Source organism: Trachymyrmex cornetzi, unplaced genomic scaffold (genome assembly GCF_001594075.2).
Source record: "Trachymyrmex cornetzi isolate Tcor2-1 unplaced genomic scaffold, Tcor1.1 scaffold83, whole genome shotgun sequence".
NCBI lineage: Eukaryota > Metazoa > Arthropoda > Insecta > Hymenoptera > Formicidae > Trachymyrmex > Trachymyrmex cornetzi.
Window position 1 is genome coordinate 2,672,270 of NW_017300169.1, and position 20,916 is coordinate 2,693,185.

The following is a 20,916-nucleotide window of genomic DNA, read 5'->3' on the forward strand; positions in this document are numbered from 1 at the left end:
GATAAGATGAATGTTCGGTTACGTTTTCGTGTGATCGCGTCGGGCAATGGGCCAGTTTTTGGCGACAGTTTTGCAGACGTCACCGGCTGCCGGCGAGACGCGGATTTTTTTCGCGCGTGTCGAGAGAAAGCCCACGCATATACGTGTACGCGTTTACCTTGCATTCCCACCTTTCCTTTTTTTTCTAACGCTTTCTCGTGTTGCAATAATTTCGTAATGAAACGTGACTACTTTGACTAATGATATCATACAAAAGGCGATTACTTACGTCGCGTTTATTTACGTCCTCGAATTGTAAAAATACAAATATAATATATATATCATACTGTGAAGTGATAAAACTCTTTATCATTCTAGAGGCGCGACAACAGAAGGGGATTGACGTTCGTATCACTTCCGTATAGTCGATTCCTTATTAGCGAATCAATAAGTCGATTACGTAACTTGACTATTTGATGATCGATTATCGTCAATAATGATCGTTTTCTAATCTCAATGTTTGTACTTCTCGTATGTATGTATTGGAAGTACGTACATACGTCAAAGTACATCCGCTTTGCGATGAAAAAAGAATATTTATATTTTAGATTACCAAATTTTCTCTATCTTTACTGTTTAATACATAATACTCAAAGTAACACGAAGAGACTTAATTCACTTTAATTATTATTAAGTTTGTTATTATTATTATTTATATATTTTATTAAATATATTTTTTACTTCAAATTATAAAATTAAATTATCAAAACAATTTTAATAAAATAATTAAAATTTATATTTTATTTAGTATTTTTATCATTCATTATTTTAATCATCCTTTTCCGTTATAACAACATTCTTTTTTTCAATACTTATTTATTTTTTGTTAAATTTGCATTCACGATTTTATTTTACTAAACTTCTAAATGTACCTATGTTGTTTTTAATAATATAGAATAGCTTTCTTTACAATCCCGGTTTCAAAATATTAAAATTTACATATTAGTCATGTTAAATTTTTCCACCTTTATTTGAAAAATCTGGAAATATCAGGGAATTTTATTTTCTGTGGCAACTCTGAAATACCATACGAACTTTTTGGCCAATCGATCTCAAGTGAAGTCAATTTTTAACATTTATGTAGGGAAAAAAGAAAGGAAAAGAAAAAAACAGATGTAACACAAATGTTTCTCTCATTATCAGCTAGAACTACTGACTTTTTTAAACAATCTCTCGTTCGCTTTTCAAGATAGCAATCCTACTGATGTCCATGACGTCATCATCCCTACGATCGATCTCCAAATCCGTGTGCACGGTGGATGATGCAATTGCGATTTAACTCGCGCGGGAGTCTCCCCCTTTACGTGGGTGGCTCACGAAGGGGTGAAAAACATTAGGGCGCTTGCGCAGTGTGATCGGCCGACGGGGTCGCGCTGGCTGCGCCAACCCCCGTGGGGGATATTCAGTCACACGAGGATCGAATCGAGCCCTCAGAGTAGACGAGTCTGCGCTTCCTGTCTCTCGCCTGCATCGCCTGCGAGGTGAGTTTGCGAATATTTTCTCACAAAATTCCGCACATCATTCCTCTGCTGATCATGGAAAAGAAGGGCTGTTCGTATCGCGGATTATATTGTATTGGTGCATGTATTATTCCTGACGTCTCCTTGGGTTCATCGAATTGCGTCGATCCTATAATGTCAGCACGAACATTGAGGACAGATGTTTCTGTTAGATATTGAAATCTTCGCATCGCACAATTCCGCCAAGTCGAATTCTTGATGACCGAGGTATGAAAAATGTCCCTTAAATTCATCTATGTTGCCGATCACAAAAAAATATTAAGGGTTCAATTCTCAGATTTTCATTTGAACTCCTCAAGATTGCGCCGGTTTCAGTTCTGAAGACACGGTAGAGTTTCGGTGCTGTTTAACTTACAGCGAATTTGATTACTTCCATTACATTAGTACTAAAAGCTGAAATTAGCACACATAAAATTAGCAAAGTTAAATATAAAAGGACATAAATATTTTAGACAGTTCAATAATAACTGCCACGTTACTTAATAGAATATACGTACATTATTTTATTGTCAAAGTTGATTATATTATGTTACTATATTTAGCTACTTTATATATAAAACAACCTTTTTAATGTATACTAATTCAATGTAATGCAAAGTCACTATTAATGTTTACTCGTATTCCACACTCTTACTGGCATCGTAATATCATGTCATATGGTAACATTCATGACAAACAGAATGGAAGGTGTATCTATTGACCTTTATGTTTGACCTTTGCTATCGGTCAAGCCGGATTTTCCTGTGACGCTGCTCGGACGCAAACGTGACTGTAATAAATACGATTTTTGAAAGAGACGATCGCGATAAGGTTTAATACCAAACGGAAAACTGAACGTACGATTCGTTTCCGTATGAGATATTTCGTAATGTACTTTATTGTAGTTGCGTGACACCATTATGTCACTTATATCACATCGTGCTGCACGCGGTATGCGTGATACATTTTGCAAATGTTATAATGTGCCTTTCAGTCTGAAAGTATACTTAATTACCTCACCGCTAAGTAAATGTAATAATTTACGCGTTATGCATAATTTGCGTGCTTAATTGAAATTCTTCGCACAAGAGATAAATTATATATTTTGTAGCAATAACATTAATGAGATTATCTCCAAGCGAATGTAATAAGTATCGCGTAATTATGTCATAATAAAATTTGAACCTTTTGTATGTATTTAATTCGGCTGTATAATTGAATTGCTTAATAAGGACAAGATATTAATTCAAATAAAAGAAAAATTAATTAATCAATCGAATCAAAAATATTACAATTATGAAACTTTTTAAAAGAGAGACCATCTTAATTATGAATTTAATTAGTATTTATATTAAATTGTAAATAAATATAAAATGCATGTGCACTTTTTCAGTTTTGTTTAATTCTATCGTAAATGAATTTTGGCCATAATTTTGGCTATAATTATGTCAAGAAAGAATATATAAATAATTTTTATTTGTTTGAAATTTTTTCTTTTATCTATGTTATGATTAATTATTGATCATTTAGTATTTTTTTATAGTATTTTTATTATTATTATTTTTGTAATACTTTATTATTATTATTATTTTTACAGTATTTTTTTTTATTTTTCCTCTCTAGAAATTTATTGCCAGCCGTTTTGTAGTCTAGACATGTCAATTATCAGATCGTGCTTGATAAATGCTTCATCTAACTAATCGGATTTGCATGAAATGAATTTGAAAAAGAAATATGTCAAAATAATAGAAAAATAAAGAGATGATTGCATCATCATGTCCTACCGACAATACAGTGACAAATGGAGTCTTCGAATGGAGTTTCCCGTACAAATTAACTTTAATATCTTGTATATTAATCTAACTAATAATGTATTATTAATGTCTGTTTTTTAATAATTTCAATGGAAAACGTAAAAAAAGTATTTTTATGGAAATCGATATTTATTGTACTTTTATTCAATTTTTCAACAATATCCAGTTCTTATCTCATCAAACTTCATGTTAACGTGAAAATATTTTTTATTGAACTTTTCTGTAGAGCAAAATCTAATAAAATGGGATTTTTTACGTAAAATGAGTTCATCACTGCTAATGCAATGTTCGTATATAATACATTTTGTCGCGATGTAATTCAGAATTTATATATATAATATAAAATATATAATAGTATTTTTGATAAATTTCATTACATATACACATGTTATCGATTGATAAATGTATCGATCGTGGAAAATATTTCAGTTTTCTCACTTTATAGTTTTAACATTATTGTTGAAATAAATTTTTTTACGACCTTCGTCATCATATCTATAAGTTACATCACGTTTACATTTGTCATCCTTAAAGGTGAGCTTTTTGTTTGATATTGCATCATATGTGCGCAGTGATGCAGACAGTGGCCGCTCTTAACCGATCGATATCGCATTTTGTAAGACATTCCAACGAGTTATCGCGAGTTCTAAAAGTTACTTTTTAAAACGGTTCTTTCTCATTTTCGAGCGATATTGGCTACGCTACAGATTTTTCGGGTCTCGTATATTTGCATAGAGAGATATCGCATATATGCTCAAAGATTACGTTTTTAGAATTTCACTGACTAACCAACTGTTTGTTTTCTATTCTTCCAAGCTGCTATACGATGGGTGTGGAAAAAGAAAAGGTATCGTATACATATGTCTACACGTTATTCTTACGCTAAAAGTAAAGCCGGAAGTTAAAGGTGAAATGCAAAAATTTTATGTAATTAATTTAATGAATAAAATCACGTTTTACTATTATTGTTTTTGTTGCATTATTTTATTTATAAACATAAAGTATAAACATAAAATGTATAAAAATGAGATTTTTTCACGTTTGTTTTATTTTTTATTTTTGTATAGAAAAATATCATAAGAGAGTCAGAATTTGCAAAAATGATTTAAGTTTCTGTTTTATGATGTTAAATGATTAATGTTTACATTAAAAGGATTAAAATTTAATTATCCCTACTTCTTAAAAAAATAGATTAGACCATCATTGTATAAAATTTTTCAACTATATTCTCGTGCTTTCCACCTACGCCGCTGATGTATGTTACGAAATTGGTGTAATTAAACATTTTACTCTAGTCAAGCGACGACATTCAGGAACAGGCGACAACGCCAACGGCTCTGGCTCCAACACCGAAGGTAATCTTTCTCCTACATATATTAATTCTCGAGTGTAATTGTTTATTTGCGCGATGAAGCCAGTAACCAAATGATAAGAAAATGTGATATTTTGAAATTTCAAGAAATATTTAAAAAAATATAATCTTTATTTACCATGTCGTATCGTTTTATATAGACGTTGTTTCATTAAGTTATCAAATTATTTAAATTATCAAATCAAAGTTGAATTAACAAAATTATATTTAGGTAATTCTTTTTATTATTAATTAAGTGAAACAAATATCTCTACTAAATTATAATTTATTTTATATATTTCTTCAATGCAAAATATATTTAGGCAACCATAGGATATAGATATAAGATTAACGAAATATTATTAACATTCAAAGTTACAGGATTATTTACGAGCGCTTATTATATTCGCTTATTAACTGTCTGAATAATGATAACGCTTTGACATTTGCTTACGAAATTTCTTATGAAATTATCTCAATTTTTTCCCTCTATTTTTTCTTTTGCAGCCCGCCACGACTGATAAGGATTGGGTAAGTACCAACTATTATCACGCATTCGTCGTAGATGTTCCTCGAGAAAGTGAATTGCGATCGAACATACATCGCTCAAAGAAAAATGTATTCGCATACAGTGACGAATCATGTTATTGATGGCTCGCCAAAGTCATTGACTCGCAAATTATCATGGTCTCGTCCCGCGTCCATATTGGCAGAATACTGTTTTGGATGTGTGTAAGCTGAGGCATATCTTGCGTATATACATATATGCGTATAATATGTATATACTATATCGACAGACAATTACAATAAAGTATTCACATCATTATACTAAATTGAAATTATGAGAATAAATACAATATAAATGTAATTACCATATATATTCACGGCTACCGAAAGAGAGTTGTATCACGATAAACGCGTCACAAAGTCCACAAAAGATAACGTTCTATCGCGGCAATGTGTTGAAATTTTGGTGATTATTTACGGAGGAAAGAGGAATATAGGGGTATCATTGAGACATCGAGCTCTCGCTATAATTTGCCGACGATAAAGTAATATTTAAAAACATTAAAATTGTTGGAGGGTGGAGTAAGAAAAAATAATACCAAAAATTTTAAAGAGTCGATTGCAAATTAATATTAACGTATGAATCAATATTAAATATTCTCTTTTGTTTTAATATTATTCCTATTATCTAACGCAATAATTAATCCATGTTGATAAGTTTGTAATAATTTAGTAATACAGATAAATAATTTTGAACAAGTAGCGATTAAAATTTAATTTTTCGGCAGATGGGTTTTACTTTGATAGAAATTGAATTCATGACCACATTGAGATATTTAAACATGGATAACAAATTGGCGCTGGATATTTGTTTGACATGTCTGATTTAACAAAGAGCTGTTAAACTTGAAGGCTTTACTTTATTTCTTGATGATTCCTATTGGCAGAAATGGAGGCATATGCAAATTAGATCTTGTGTCGTCAGCTTCGGCCGACGTATTAGGACAATTAATAACAATTGTTTCTAATGGTGAGTAATATCTGCCTATCGGAGTCCAAGATCTATTCACATCGATATTTATATGGTAACTTTCAATCATTAACTAAAATAAGGAAGATGAGATCAGCTTTGTTTTTTTTTTTTTTTCAAAGTAATCTTTTCTCTATGGCAGTTTTACTCTTCTCTCTTCTTGATATAAATAAAAATTTACTGGATATATCATTTAAAACGTTTTCCTATGATATCATTTTTATAGTATAATAATATTTGTGTAACGTGCGTACCTGCACACGCGTGTGACAGCTTATATTTATTTTATACTGAATTATAGTACGATAAAGTGATCAGTGCTAGGCTTTAATTCGATAAACATTTATGACGAGGCTTTCATGTACAACGATTAAATATTGTACATTTCTGCGTTACTATTCTTGAGTTAGTTCGAATGGTTTTTCAGAGATATTTTCAAAGCTATCCGAAAATATGTCGAGATAATTTATAACATGTATCAATGAAGTTTGATACATCTGGAGAGGTTTGAAAGCAATGTTTCATTAAAATCCATTCGCAATGATATTTATTGGTACAATAACGACATTTATTTTTAATATCTCGTATAACATATAATTGTTACACACGCAAGTGTACTGTATCAGAGGCAAAACGAATCTCGAAGTCAGCTATATGAGTTCGCCGGAACATGTGCGTGAAGTCGTAGAAGTGGTCCGTTTCAATGCGGCTTAATTGTAAAATTGACACATACTAACATGACTTAACCGGTCGTCATCAACAGACCGCGTCCGGTATCGTATGTGCTCTCCGGTACGCACCGTCAGAAGCGTGCTTATAAGAAACATAAAGAGAATCACTTCAAAGTGCAAAGATTAAGAGATGCTCAAAGTGCCATGTGTATTTCCAATTTTTTTTTCCGAGACGACAAAGTGCGCATAATGTTTGCTTATAAGATCGTGGAAGTGTAAACGTATAATGTGAGCTAAGAATATTCTGTAGGAGATAGAACACTTTTTTCAGAAGACTGTAGAAATGCTGTACAAGCAAAAATGTTTTAAGAATACCTGGGATGCATTCCACGTGGGCGATAATGATACGAAAAAATATTCTGGAAAGGAAGCATTTTGAAAACATTTTGAAGAATAATCGCGAGAGATAGAAAATCTAATTTTTTAATTAATTTTATAAATAATGTTTATTTTTCTTTTCTATTATAGTCTATATTTTAAGAATACTTTATATCATTATCTCTTCTTATACATTACATCCCGGTAAAAAATTTTTCATGAATATGTATAAATATGTATAAAGATACATAAACACGTATAAATATTCATAAACATGTATAATTATATATGAAATATGTCCATACATGTTCATATATCCTTTTTTCTTTTGTAAAATTACTTTTTAGTGTAATAAAAATAATAATAGTAATGTGACAACATAAAAAATAATTAAAGGGATAATTTTCGCATGGTTTGTTTTAGAAAAAAACAAGTTTGGAAAAAGTAAAAAAAATGCTCATACATAATTATGCATGATTTTATATATAATTATACATAAATAATATTTTTACATTTCTTCAAACTCGATTTTTTCTAAAACAAATAGTGTGAAAATTACCTTTTTAATTATTTTTAATGTTTTCACATCAGTATTATTATTTCTATTACACTAAAAAGTAATTTTACAAGAGAAAAAGGGATGTATGGACATATTTCATATATAATTATATATGTTTATGAATATTTATACGTGTTTATGTTTGTTTATACATATTCATGCATGAAAAATTTTTTACCGGGATTTTATAATAAATCTCACATACGCGATCGAACATAGTTTAGAACGTAGTTTTGTGCAATGTGATACGATATTGTTACAATCTGCACTTCCGTTAATAATAAATATATGCGCCTCTCTTATCACGCGATATTTTGATTTTTCTGCATCGCATCACCAAACGTTCCAGTTTTTATTTTTTTCGTAATACGAGTACGATTAGAATTACTTCGTGTTGAATATCTCGAATCAATCGCACAGTTGGATCGCAATCCTCATAGTTGCTATATCTCTTTCTCGACGCAAAATCAGAAAACTATTGTGCGTCATAAAATTATTTATCTATTAATTCTCAGATGTCCTCTCGTACTTAAAAAAAAATATTAGAGACAAAGTCAATTATTATTAATATAAAAATTATGTATAATTCTGCTAAAAACTCTCGCTGTCGTCGTAGTTTTCCCAGGTCGTGCTATTATTGAGTGCCGCGCCTTTTGTGCTTCAAACTGCTCGGTGATCCGCTATTTCTTTTCGTCTTTTTAGTGGGGCGTCCCCCCTTCGTCGTGCGGTAAGGGTGCGTGGGATGGTGAAAGGTTAACGCAACCGGAATCCAGTCCTGGACCGCCCAATCGCGCTGTCGTTGTACCGGTCCCAGAGGAAGAGGGGGGACACGAAGGGAGCGTGCGGGGTCTTTTGAAAATCGGCTTCGGTTATACCATCACACGAATATCGGTGGCAGTTGCGCGCGCTCGCGATTATAGTACGGAGGTCTCGTTAGCCGGAGTTGTCATCTCGAGATTTTTCTCGACTCGAGCGAATTTTTGAAATCGCGCTCTTCTCACAGACGATATTTTTGAGGAGCAGTTATATCGGAAGAAAGAGTGATTGTATTACGAAGAAAGACATTTGACTCTAAAAGAAGAAGAACGGGAGATTTAGAGAAAAGATAGAGATAGCAAAAAAACAGAGTGTATCAAGTGCGGATTATTCGCATCAAACATGGAACTCAAGGTAAAACTCTCAAACGAGTTAAGACATCTTTTTATGCTTAAATATAAATAATATGCTCGCAAATAAATTAAAAAATTTTGATAGCTGACAAATTTGTAGAACTGAATTTTTTAATGCAGTCGTAATTAAATTAATTTGTAATTAAATAGAAATTTAATTCATGGAATTAAATTTCTTTTAAATTAAACTTTACTTAAAATCGAAAGGAAAACATGATTTTGTCCTTTATATCTATTATTCTGAAAACTTGATTCACGATAAGTCTACCCTTTTTAATTGCTAATTATTCAAAAGTTAGCTTAGCATTTTTGTAAAACAAACTCTATGCAAGTTGAACAAAAAATTATAAATGTACTTGTTATATCAAGGTTAATTCTGGAATTGATATGCAGCAAAACTAGATATGTATATTTCCATAGAACTGAAATAAAAGCTCGACTTGTGAAAAGGTCGACTTGGTATATATTATTTAACGATTGTAACTATTATAGAGCTCCATTAAAATTTTATAACAATATTGAAGATGCCATGTAAAGTTCATGACTCTAATTAACTCGGGATTTCATGATATGTTTTGGAAAAATGAAAGATATTCGAAACTTGTGACATCGGTCACTAAGAGAATGTTTAATATAAAGTTTAGACGTTGTATAGTGAAATCAAACGGACCGAAGCATGTCAGTTGTATCGATTTGTTCGGTTCAGTAAACTTCTCGTTTGCCCTCAAATTTAATCCCTAAATCTACCTTTTTCTCATTTTTCACAATTTTTATGTATAAAATAAAACAAAAATATACGTAATAATTACATCTTTTAAGCATCAAAACAAGATAGTGACATGATATGTACGATACTTGCCTGAAAACACACAACATGTTTATATTTAAGTTTACATTTTGAAGCAATTGAGATAAATGCGTACAGCGTCGCTAAAAGAAAATTAAGTAAACATTAAACAAACGAAAGAAAAATAATTCTTACTTTATTGTACGAAACTTTAATTTGATTAAAAGTTCAATGCTTGCCTTTTGATTGTAATCATTTAGATCAAATTCTAATGAAATTGAAGAAATTTTTGTTTCGTAAAATAAAATTACCTTTTACTCAAATCGTAAAAATATTGCGAAGAAATCAATAAATCCATGAGTTACAAATCCACGAATCATAAATATTATGTTTAATTTTTCTATATAAATAAATATTAAACAGAGGTTTGGTGTATCGAAAAGTTGAGATTTTTCAGTTTGATGTACTGCAAAGGAGCTTCGTGTTATACGGTGATTGGCTGTGATTCGATAATAATCAAAAACGGAGGAAGTGCCTCGTCAGTGCTCCTTAAATACTATGTATGAGTGACAAGAGCTAGTCGAAAGCTCCCATTGAAACTTATTATTATCATTAGGCTCCATTTTCGCCGCATATGAAGCGAAATACTATTATCGTGCGTGAAATTTTCATAAAAAGTCCTCCGACGAAAAAAAATGCAATCGGCTTAGTAAGTTAATCATGCGGAACAGGATGACACGGGAGGTAATTAAGTCTTTTCTCTACTTGGAAACACGTGACTTTTGCGTTCTAAAGTGTTCGTAACACTTCGGAACAATAGTTAATATAGCTAAAATGATTAGCGTTGCATCGTCATCTTCGTAGAATTCCAAGAAGACGATTACACGCGATTATCATAATGTGCAAATAGTCATTATCATTCCACTGCGTATCATATGGGTCGTTCTGTGACTCCATAAGGGACGTGCATATTAATCAGAAGTGTGCCACAAAACAATCTTCTTTGCAACATCCGATCATTCTAAAGATATCCGAGATCTTTTTTCGTCATTTTTTGCTTTACAATGAAAGCCAAGAAGGTCGATCAATTGAAAGAAATAACAAAGATAAAATCGCGCGATGCAATTCTATGTTTTTTGTTGTACTGGCTTATCAATAGAAATTAGCATATCATGCATCTCAATTTTTTAGTGAATAAAGTTTCACAAACAGTAAAATCTTATCCACAATATTATCGTCTCGATACGAAACTTTTGCGGGGCGCTCATTAAATAATCATTAATATTTTCTCAAGAGTGGAAAATTACTTTAGAGTCCCTATCTAATTTTTACAACGATATATCGTTATATTATTATTGTACAACCCTTTTTACTATATATTATTAAAACCCACGACACCGACACTGTCATTAAAAGTTACGGAATAGAGGCCTCTTATTTTAATCAAGTTTCTTTCGTACAAGATTTATCCTGATCGTTAAGAAAGAAATGAAAATTGTAAGGGGCGAAAAGAGAGAGAGAAAGCGGAGTAGGAAAGCGGTACGTGTTTCGGAACGGGGCTAGACATCCATATCAAAGAGACAAGAGCATTTGCGGACCTTGTACGGGGGCGCGCGTTCTTTTCGCCGTTGGTCTCGTGGCACGTCGAAATTAGCGACTTGGCGAGGTAACCAGGACAACGGCGTCTCGAAAACAGGCAGCACACGTTTAGACGAATGTCGGTGGCGCGCTCGTGCTCACGCGAGTATTCGAGTTATTTTTAGCGCGCTCAAGCTTCTGTCGTCGTCGTCGCCGCCGCCGCCGCTCTCTCGGGGGGGCTCGACCGTTGGATGCACCGACAGCACCAATAGCGCGGCGACACGCCTTCGCCACGGCCAATGCAGTTGCGAGCGGATTTCGTTACGAGTGCATATGCACACTACGAATAGCTCGTAGTTTCTTTATGACGCGGAATACGTCACAACCTGGAACTTTGCTATGCAGAAATCCGACGACCGAATATCCCTTACGCATGTGACCGCAATGCGTGTGTATGGGATATCCGCTGTGCCGTATACGATTACAATGCTCGTACGCAACGCACGCATGCCCGGCTGGCCAACCGTTGGAACTGGTTAGAACGGCTTCTAGCCGTTCATAGGCGTCACCTCCGATCAATGATAGAGCGGACACCGCCTAGACAGCACGGAATATTTATTTTTTTTTAATGTTATGTAAATATTTTATACATATTTTATATGAAGCTTTATTCGAAATATTATTAAAAGATGGGAAATAAATATTTAATGTAATATTTATGATAAATAGAAATAAATATTTCTGTTAAGTATCTCTTATTTGGATTATAATGTATTATTACTATAAGTATTTCCATAGCGCTAAAAGATTTACAATAAATATTTCATAATATTTTTATAATAAATGTTTATGATCTATGCAATCTAAGACCACAAAATATTTTAAATAAGCCTTATAAATATTTATTAATATTTAGTAAATATTTTATAAATATTGTGTGCTATCTGGGTAAATAAAGAGTTATTTTACTCTTCTTATATCGAGAAGAAATCAATCTTAAAACATCTTTGAAATCACAAGTTGTGTAACTCTGCAATTTAAACTCGATTTCTTTTTATTTAACAATGTAAATTCTAATCGATAGAAGAACCGGTAAGAAAATAATAAAGAAAAAAAGATAAATTTATTTACATTTGCAATTAAATTTAATATTAAATTAATTTAACATTCAAATAACTATTACAAAAAGACAGGCGGAAAAGTTTCAAATTAAAAGCTAATTTTCCACTTTGATGAATTAGAAATTCAATTTCGCGGAATAAATTCTTGTTTAACTCATTGTCAGCTATTTACTTGCAAAAGTGTTCTATTGTTCTGACAGGTTTCTCATGAATTTTATAACAGAGATTATCCGCGTAATAAATACGTATATCCTCTGTCTAAAAAAATTGAATTCTCTAAGAAAAACTGACAGAAGTTTATGTTACAAAATAATAGCCTGTTTAAAATGCAAAATAAATTTGAAATTGTGATACGAAAAATTACAAGGGGAAATTGATGATAGAAGGTAACATAGAAATGTGATTCAGGTCGTTTCCAAGGTTTCATGGTTGCATTCGCCGACCATGATCTAGATGGTTTTATCCACTGTCTCGTGTGTGCGATCAATATCACTCAGTTTTATAACACACACGCACTCCATCACAGAGATATTGTGGATTGATGGCGTCTAGGGTCGACACCCTTACACAGATTCGCGTGCGGACATTAATTTATCAGTTTTTAACATTAAACACGGCATTTATAGCCGTGATTATATTAAAATGATTTCATTAAAGACTCAAAATTAAATGAAAATAACATATTTTGTTATCAATTTACGTTTTGCCTTGATTTTGCCTTGAAAACTCTGTTTAAGTTAACACTTGTTCTAATAGCTCTTCCGTTCCTATCTTCACATGTTTGTTTTGCAAAAATTATTTTTTTTTAATTATTTCGTTTCAGTGATTTTGCACGTTTTCTTAAATATACATTATATATCTGCATTTGAAATAAATATAATTGTGTGGAAATTAAGTAACCTTCAAATTAAATAAATCATCAGAAACGGCTAAATATTTGAAGGCGACTTTTTATGTCGCATTGGAATAAATTGCGAGTCGCTTTAGCATTGGTAATCTCTTCAGTCGTGCCCCTATCTTCGTGATATGTATTGGTTAATAGAATGGTTATCGCTGCGAAGAAATAAGTAAGCATTTGTTATTTATACTTTTCGCCTGATTGCATATTTTTATATTTCGACGATAATTGCGGGACAAAACATTGTGTTTTGTCCTTGTAAAAATCAAGTGAATTCTAAGGATCAATTACATCTAATAAAAATGTATAATGCGAATGTGTAGCTTCTTAATTTACAAAGTCAAGTATTTGACTGATCAATAATTGAATATTTTTATTTTTTATTATTATTTATTCCTTTCATAGATAAATTGAAATAAAATTCTCTTTTTGTATTCGATCAGATTTTAAAAGCAGTCTATATATTTTAGAAATTAGATATTTAATATCACATTTAACATGTGAATCTGTTCCAATTCGTTTGAATTAAACAATTTTCACTATAAGTACAGTGAGCTTCAACACAATTTTATATTGATTCTTCTTGTGACTTCCCTTAATCGAGAATATACACAGCCATATTAGTAATAAATGTTAAATAGTACGAACTGTCAGGATTTAGATTCGTGCCTATAAATGTCTTTTACGTAACGCTTCGTTTTTGCATTTCCGAGAGATCGTTTCTATTTGTGTGCTTCTATAGTACTGTATATCATTTTCCGTTATTATTAAAATGCAATGCATGGACTTTATCATTTACAATGTATGTGCGTGTATAAGTAACAAATCAGCGAAAAAAATGATATAAATGTTATCAGTGAGACAGATCATTTTTTATATAGTTCAACAAATTTTTGAAAAATGTTTATACAGAGATCTCATTTTATTTGCGTATAAAAAATTACGCGACCAATGAACGATGCATCACGAGACGAGAATTTAGTACCGCTGCGTTATACAAACTTTGAATCTTTCACTCGCACCAGCGCATAAAAACGCGAGATAACGAAAGATGAGAATGTTTCAGTCGTTATACACAGTATAACGTTAATTTATTAAGAGGGTATTCTCCTTTGTAAGGCTAAAAATTACATGATTATTCTGGAATTTTTTTAAAAGAAAATTAATATATTAATATGAAACTTTTTGGAACTTTATTTGTATAAAATAGATATTTAAAAATTATTTTTTTGTGTCCATATGTATCATACAAAAAAAAATACGCGGTGAATACGCAAGATAGAAAAAATTTCTTTTTGACGCGTTGACATCATTCCGTTAGTTCTGGTAACCTGAAACCAAAAACCAACGATATTATTAAATTGTAAGAGTTACACTATTACTGGAACTAGAATATAAGAAAAAAATTGAAAATTGTTGAGACGGTAATGTTTTGGGAAATGGTATTGATTTTCACCTATAAATTTGTTTCGTTTTTTTTTATATAATAAAATGGAATAATATCGTGTAAATTAAATTCCGTAGTTCCAGTAATAAAAGCTAGAACATATACTAAATGGACACGCAAAAATTCAAGTCGATCGGACGCTTAGTTCCTGAGGTATTATGTCAACGCGGTTGAAAAATACTGTATTAGATGTCGATTCCATTATCATTTGACTAGGCCTGCGGATCATTTTAGTAAACAATGAATAACTCAGTTATTGTACATTATTTCTATATGAACGGCATATATGTTCAAGGCTATCAACTTTCCGAAAATGCAATAAAAAAATCGATTTTTTTGACCCGACAAAGTAGAATACCCTCTTAAATCCAACATTATAATACTACCAGTTTAACATTCGAACGATTTGCATCTATCTCTAAGCTTATTTATTGTTAGCTCGACCGTCCAGCTAAACAAGGTCTAATTTGGCTCGTATTATTTTAAGAATTGAATTATCTCAAATAGATAAAGATCGAAGACACAAAATTGTAAAGTGGACAACTATCGCAATGTAAACGCTTTAATAGATTTGTTTACTTTGCTGCTCTCTTTCGCATATTCATATTCGGATGAAATTAAATAAGATTATTAGAGCATATTATGCTCTTGCAGAGCTTTGAGAGATAAAGAGAATGGAAAAATTGAACAAGAAGCAAGTAGAAGATAAGTTGCAATTGTTACTTATTTTGTAAACAGAATTTAAAGTCCAGTGTATGATCTGACGGAACAGAATTTTTTTCAATGAATACAGTCTCGGTGCATAGTACATAGCGTTGTTATCGTATATCTGCGTACCAAGTGCATTCGGCTATCGGACTGACGACGTCAAAGAAGATTCACAACATTGTCAAAAATGCATTGATAAATATTTATATAAGTGCTATGCATATGTAAACATACTCGTTTGGAATAATATGATGATGATGCGCTTCATTTGCGATTCCTGTGATGTGATCCATCCATGCATTTTCTACGTTCTCCAATTGCAATTGTCGTGAAATGTAGAGAAGAAATTATTTCATTTTTTTAGTTCGAGAGTTATTCTTCTATAATTTTGATACTAATGTTATTAATTAAAGATTTAATGCAATACAGCGACCGCAAAACCTAACAGTGAGTAAATTACAATAATCCACAAAAAATAAATGAAGGTAATTTGAAAGAAATTCATATCTATGTTAAATAATTAATTCTCGTTAGCGATTTGTCTTTTACTTCTTTTTTTAATGTTAGTACAATTAATTGAACACCGAGCATAGAAACAAATTCGCATAAAAAAAAATTTTAATAGGATATACTTAATTTACGCGGTTTACGCCATTGTTTAGCACACATTGAAAGTTCTCGCGTGTAACGATAACGGAGTGTCGGTTCTCCATGGAAATGATGTGTGCGAGTGAGTACGCATCATATACTATACTTATGCAAACTCAATAAAAAAAAAGATCATTAAGTAATGTACGTACATCGTAGTGCCGTGTTAAATAATGCGACACATACGTATGCGTATGGAATGTGTGTGTATATTCCAAATGGAAAGATGTATATGCTCCACATGCGTACGCGTGTATGTGTGCGTGTTGTATGGTCTCCTAGTATAAGAATGGCCAGCGAGAATACCAACTCACCAGTCTTCGGCACATGTTCCGAGATACTTGAGATACTGGAGAACGACACAACATTAAGACTTAACTACGAAACAAACGATCCGATATAACGCATGTAATTCTTTCGTCTATCGCGTGTATGTCGATTGGTGAAAGTGAAATATTGGAACGTGATCTAAAGTGCGTGTCTTTGTAAGGAAAGCTTTCATTCAGGATGACGATAAAGTCGACCGACTTCGAGATGCCGTATGTGAGAAGAACGGTATGCACGTCTCTGCGCAAAAGTAGCAGTATTTCCGGTATTAGAAGATACGAAAGAAACTCGATCTCTATGAAATGGGATGGCTTCCTTTTTACGTTAGAAACGTTTCTTCTTTTCCCATATCCGTATATATAATAAATATATATACGCGAGATACTCTAATGAAAATAAAACATAAAGATATACGAAAATTTTATTTAATAAAATAATATTTCTCGCGAATATTTCGCGGTTCACTATTTGTACGACAGATATTCGATTTTTCCGATTTGACAGCTAAAAGTCAGTAGGCAATATTATACTTGCGCGTTGAATATTTATCACTTCTTCAATATGCCTGACTATACGTCTGATATCGATATTTGCATTTCAAGAAGAAATATAACGACGTCATTTCGAAAATGCTAAAAGAATATTCCTTACAAGAATTTTTCGAAGGAATATTCCTCTTCAAATTTAAAATCAGAAAATTAATTAAAATTATACATAAATATTTTCTCTTTTAATATAAGATCAAAATAACATATTTAATATAAGATAAAAATACATATTTTTCCTGTAATAATTTTAAGATAAGATTTCCCATCTATATATATATATATAATTCTTGCAACATCTTATATTGACCCATTTGCAAGAACATTTGTCCAAACTGTTACATTTACTTTTTCTTAATATATACACAGAAAAAAAGGTTTCTTTAGATTTAGTATTCCTATAAGAAATTTATTTTTAAATTATATATTTGATTAAAATTTATTTGATTGAAACAACATATGCTTGTACGAAATATTATTTGTTTGAATAAAAATTTTGTTGTTTCATTCAAGAAATCTCTATTGCTTGACAGAAATAACATTATTATTTGAAGTAATATCTTTCAATCAAATATAATATATTATTTGATTACACTGAATACAAACAATGAAACAAATTATTTATTTAAAAATAACAAAATATATTGATAGAGATTTTTCCACGCAAATAATTGCTTTCTTAGAACAACGATTACATTTTTTGGCCGAAATTACTATGTGCTATATCAATTATGTTTGTGCCATACAGTTTGATCACGCGAATGCCGAAGATAGACATTATCTGTTCAAACAAATAATGTACTTAGGATAAAGATATACATTGTTTCTAATTCAAACAATCATACTTATATTGATTCAAACATCATTTGTTTATTTGAACCATTCCAAATAACAAATTTATTTTAACTCAATAACATTTATTAAATTCAAAGAAATCTTTTTATCCATGTAAGAAGTATATATCGTCTAAATTGTATTTTTATGTTAGAATTACGAATCCATCCAATAATATGATAGTAAAGTACTTATGATGTACGGAAAAAAATAAATAAATAACGAGTGAAAAAAATTATGAAAATTATTAAATAAATGTTCTAACGTTTATAGCTTATCGAAGACTGGATCAAAGACCTGAAAACAAACCGCACGGGCGTCCCAACGGAAAAAACGGAAGTGACGTTAATTTGGTCGTTGGCGGTGTCGATATTTTGCGTCGGTGGAATGATAGGGGGTTCCATGATAGGCTGGGTAGCGGATCGCTTCGGCAGAAAGGGCGGTTTGCTGTTAAACAATATCCTGGTCCTGGTGACTGTGATCTTCGAAGGTAGCGCCAAGGCGGCGAAGAGCTACGAAATGATAATCATCGGCAGGTTCCTGATCGGTATAAACTCCGGGCTGAATGCTGGCCTGGCACCGATGTACCTAGCTGAGATCTCGCCCGTGCATCTACGTGGCGCCGTGGGCACCGTCTACCAGCTAGTCATCACCATTTCGATTCTGGTATCGCAAATTCTCGGTCTGGAGCAAGTCCTTGGTACTGCCGAACAATGGCCGTTGCTACTATGCTTGACGATCGTACCAGCGATCTTCCAGATATGCACGCTGCCTCTCTGTCCCGAGAGTCCGAAATACCTGTTGCTCAATCGCGGCAAGGACATGGATGCACAAAGAGGTAGGAAGGAATATAATTTATTTCGTCGTACAAATAGCGAATGTAAAGCGCGAATTATAAAGCTAAAAGGATAAAAGTGATACTTTTTGAAAGGAATTTATGAGCATTCCTCGAAATCATAAATTGTCTTCTTTTAATCTGTCGTTTTATGCGTCATATAATAAATTTAAATCCTTTGTCCGATCTGTTCACTTTGTCGGCTTTGTCCGAGTTCATTTTTTCATATTTATCGTTTTTCCTTTCTTCTTAATAGCGCTGTCCTGGTTACGTGGCACGATCGAAGTTCATGACGAGATGGAAGAAATGCGAGCAGAGTACGAGTCGGTGAAACTGGTGCCGAAGGTCACTCTGCGCGAACTCTTTGTAAATCCAGCGCTTCGTATCCCGTTATTCATCTCGATCATGATTATGTTCGCCCAGCAGTTATCCGGCATAAATGCCGTCATGTTTTTCTCAACGAAGATCTTCAGGATGGCGCAACTCGACAAGCATGCCGCTCAGAACGCCACGATGGGAGTTGGCGCTATGAACGTTTTAATGACCATCGTCTCTTTAGTATTAGTAGAAAAAGCAGGCAGAAAAACATTACTCTTGGTCGGATTTTCCGGCATGTTCGTGGATACCGCTCTACTCGCCATTTGTCTCGTATTCGCTGTAAGTATTCTTAAACTACGGTCAATTTGATATTACGAATGCTCCGAAGCATTTTTTTTATTGATCACTTGGAAAAATTCTTTTTTCCAATTGCTCAATCAAAAGCTTCGAAGCATTTGTAGCGCCAAGTGAACCGCACTCTTATTCTTTAGTTAATCAAGATATATACAACAACTCTCGAAGTCTTTTGAAAAGAAATACAAATAAACTCTCGAGAATGTCAAAATATAAATAGAGAACAGGCTAATGAGAGTTTTTTCTTTGAAAAGACTTTGAGGGTTGTTTTATATCTTGACTAACTAAATTAATTTGAGATCATAATTAAATGTTTTATTTGTACATTGTAGGAAACCTCACGCGCAGCAGCATACTTCTCGATTGTGCTTGTCATCATGTTCGTCGTCCTATTCGCCACTGGACCAGGAAGTATTCCGTGGTTCCTGGTGTCAGAGTTGTTCAATCAATCCGCCCGACCACCCGCTACCTCCATCGCCATCGCCGTCAACTGGACTGCAAACTTCATCGTCAGCATTGGTTTCTTGCCGCTGCAGGAGGTACTAGGCGCTTACGTGTTCATCATTTTTGCGGCGTTGCAGTTGTTCTTTACGCTCTTTATATACAAGAAAGTGCCGGAAACGAAGAACAAAACTATGGAGGAGATTAGCAGTATGTTTAGGCAAATATCGTATCAGTGAGGAATACAAAAAATGGGTAAAATATTTTCTCAAAAGCAAAATGCAGCAGGAATGAATATAAGTGCGTTCGTTTCTCTTTTTCTTTTTCTGTGTCGAAGAATTCAACGGTTTCGCGAAAATGGTACATACTATTTTATGATCTATTAACGCGCTTCCAACATTCTATCCACGCGCAATATCAAAATTCATCGAAAAGATACTCGGTGAATATTTGTGCATAATCATGATGTGTACTACGATGTATTCGACGTAGTTACATCCTGCAATATCGTGCCAATCCGGAAAACTTAACTTTTTGTTATTTAATTATTCTACTTTTTAAATTTTATTTTTAATTTCTTTAATTCGGAAACTGTGTTCCAAGTCGAGTCGCACGAACACGCGCACATGATTTCGCCTTGGGCTTTAAAATTGTAAACTTAATCTTATAATTAGTTCCTATGTATTGCGTCTAGCGAAGAAAAAGTCGCGAGAGAAGAACAATCGAAATGATGCGAAACAGCTTAGAAAACATGATTCTTTCACGAGTTCTTTTCGAACAATAATTTGTTCCTTGCTTTAGGGACAATATAATATATTACTTGCCATTACTTGTACGAGTACGAAAGACCATAACTCTAGTCATGAAAAAACCTGTAGACGGAATATACCCACACAATACAATTCTCTGAGAAAAGTCCTAAGGACGTCCTTAAGACGTAGATGTCCTTACGACATCCCTTGAAAAACTGTGTTGTATGAGTACTTTTGGAAGACTCTTATACGCTGGTTGATTTTATTTTTATTATCCAACTCTTACGATTTATTTTACATCGACAG

The 20,916-nt window shown here is 32.6% G+C and overlaps 2 protein-coding genes across 2 annotated transcripts; both read left to right on the forward strand.

Moving 5' to 3' along the window:
* Positions 1–1,445: 1,445 nt before the first annotated feature.
* On the forward strand, positions 1,446–9,013 carry LOC108768892 (uncharacterized). Its single transcript, XM_018519568.1, has 6 exons — positions 1,446–1,520; positions 2,291–2,324; positions 4,169–4,199; positions 4,648–4,707; positions 5,211–5,234; positions 8,551–9,013. The coding sequence occupies exons 3-6, from the start codon at positions 4,179–4,181 to the stop codon at positions 8,830–8,832; spliced, it is 387 nt and encodes a 128-aa protein (XP_018375070.1). The 5' UTR covers positions 1,446–1,520; positions 2,291–2,324; positions 4,169–4,178; the 3' UTR covers positions 8,833–9,013.
* A 9,195-nt stretch (positions 9,014–18,208) lies between these two features.
* LOC108768891 (solute carrier family 2, facilitated glucose transporter member 1) lies at positions 18,209–20,553 on the forward strand. The gene is made up of 3 exons (XM_018519567.1): positions 18,209–18,748; positions 19,002–19,402; positions 19,750–20,553. Exons 1-3 carry the CDS (start codon positions 18,298–18,300, stop codon positions 20,095–20,097), a joined length of 1,200 nt encoding a protein of 399 aa, XP_018375069.1. The 5' UTR covers positions 18,209–18,297; the 3' UTR covers positions 20,098–20,553.
* The last annotated feature ends 363 nt before the right edge of the window (positions 20,554–20,916 follow it).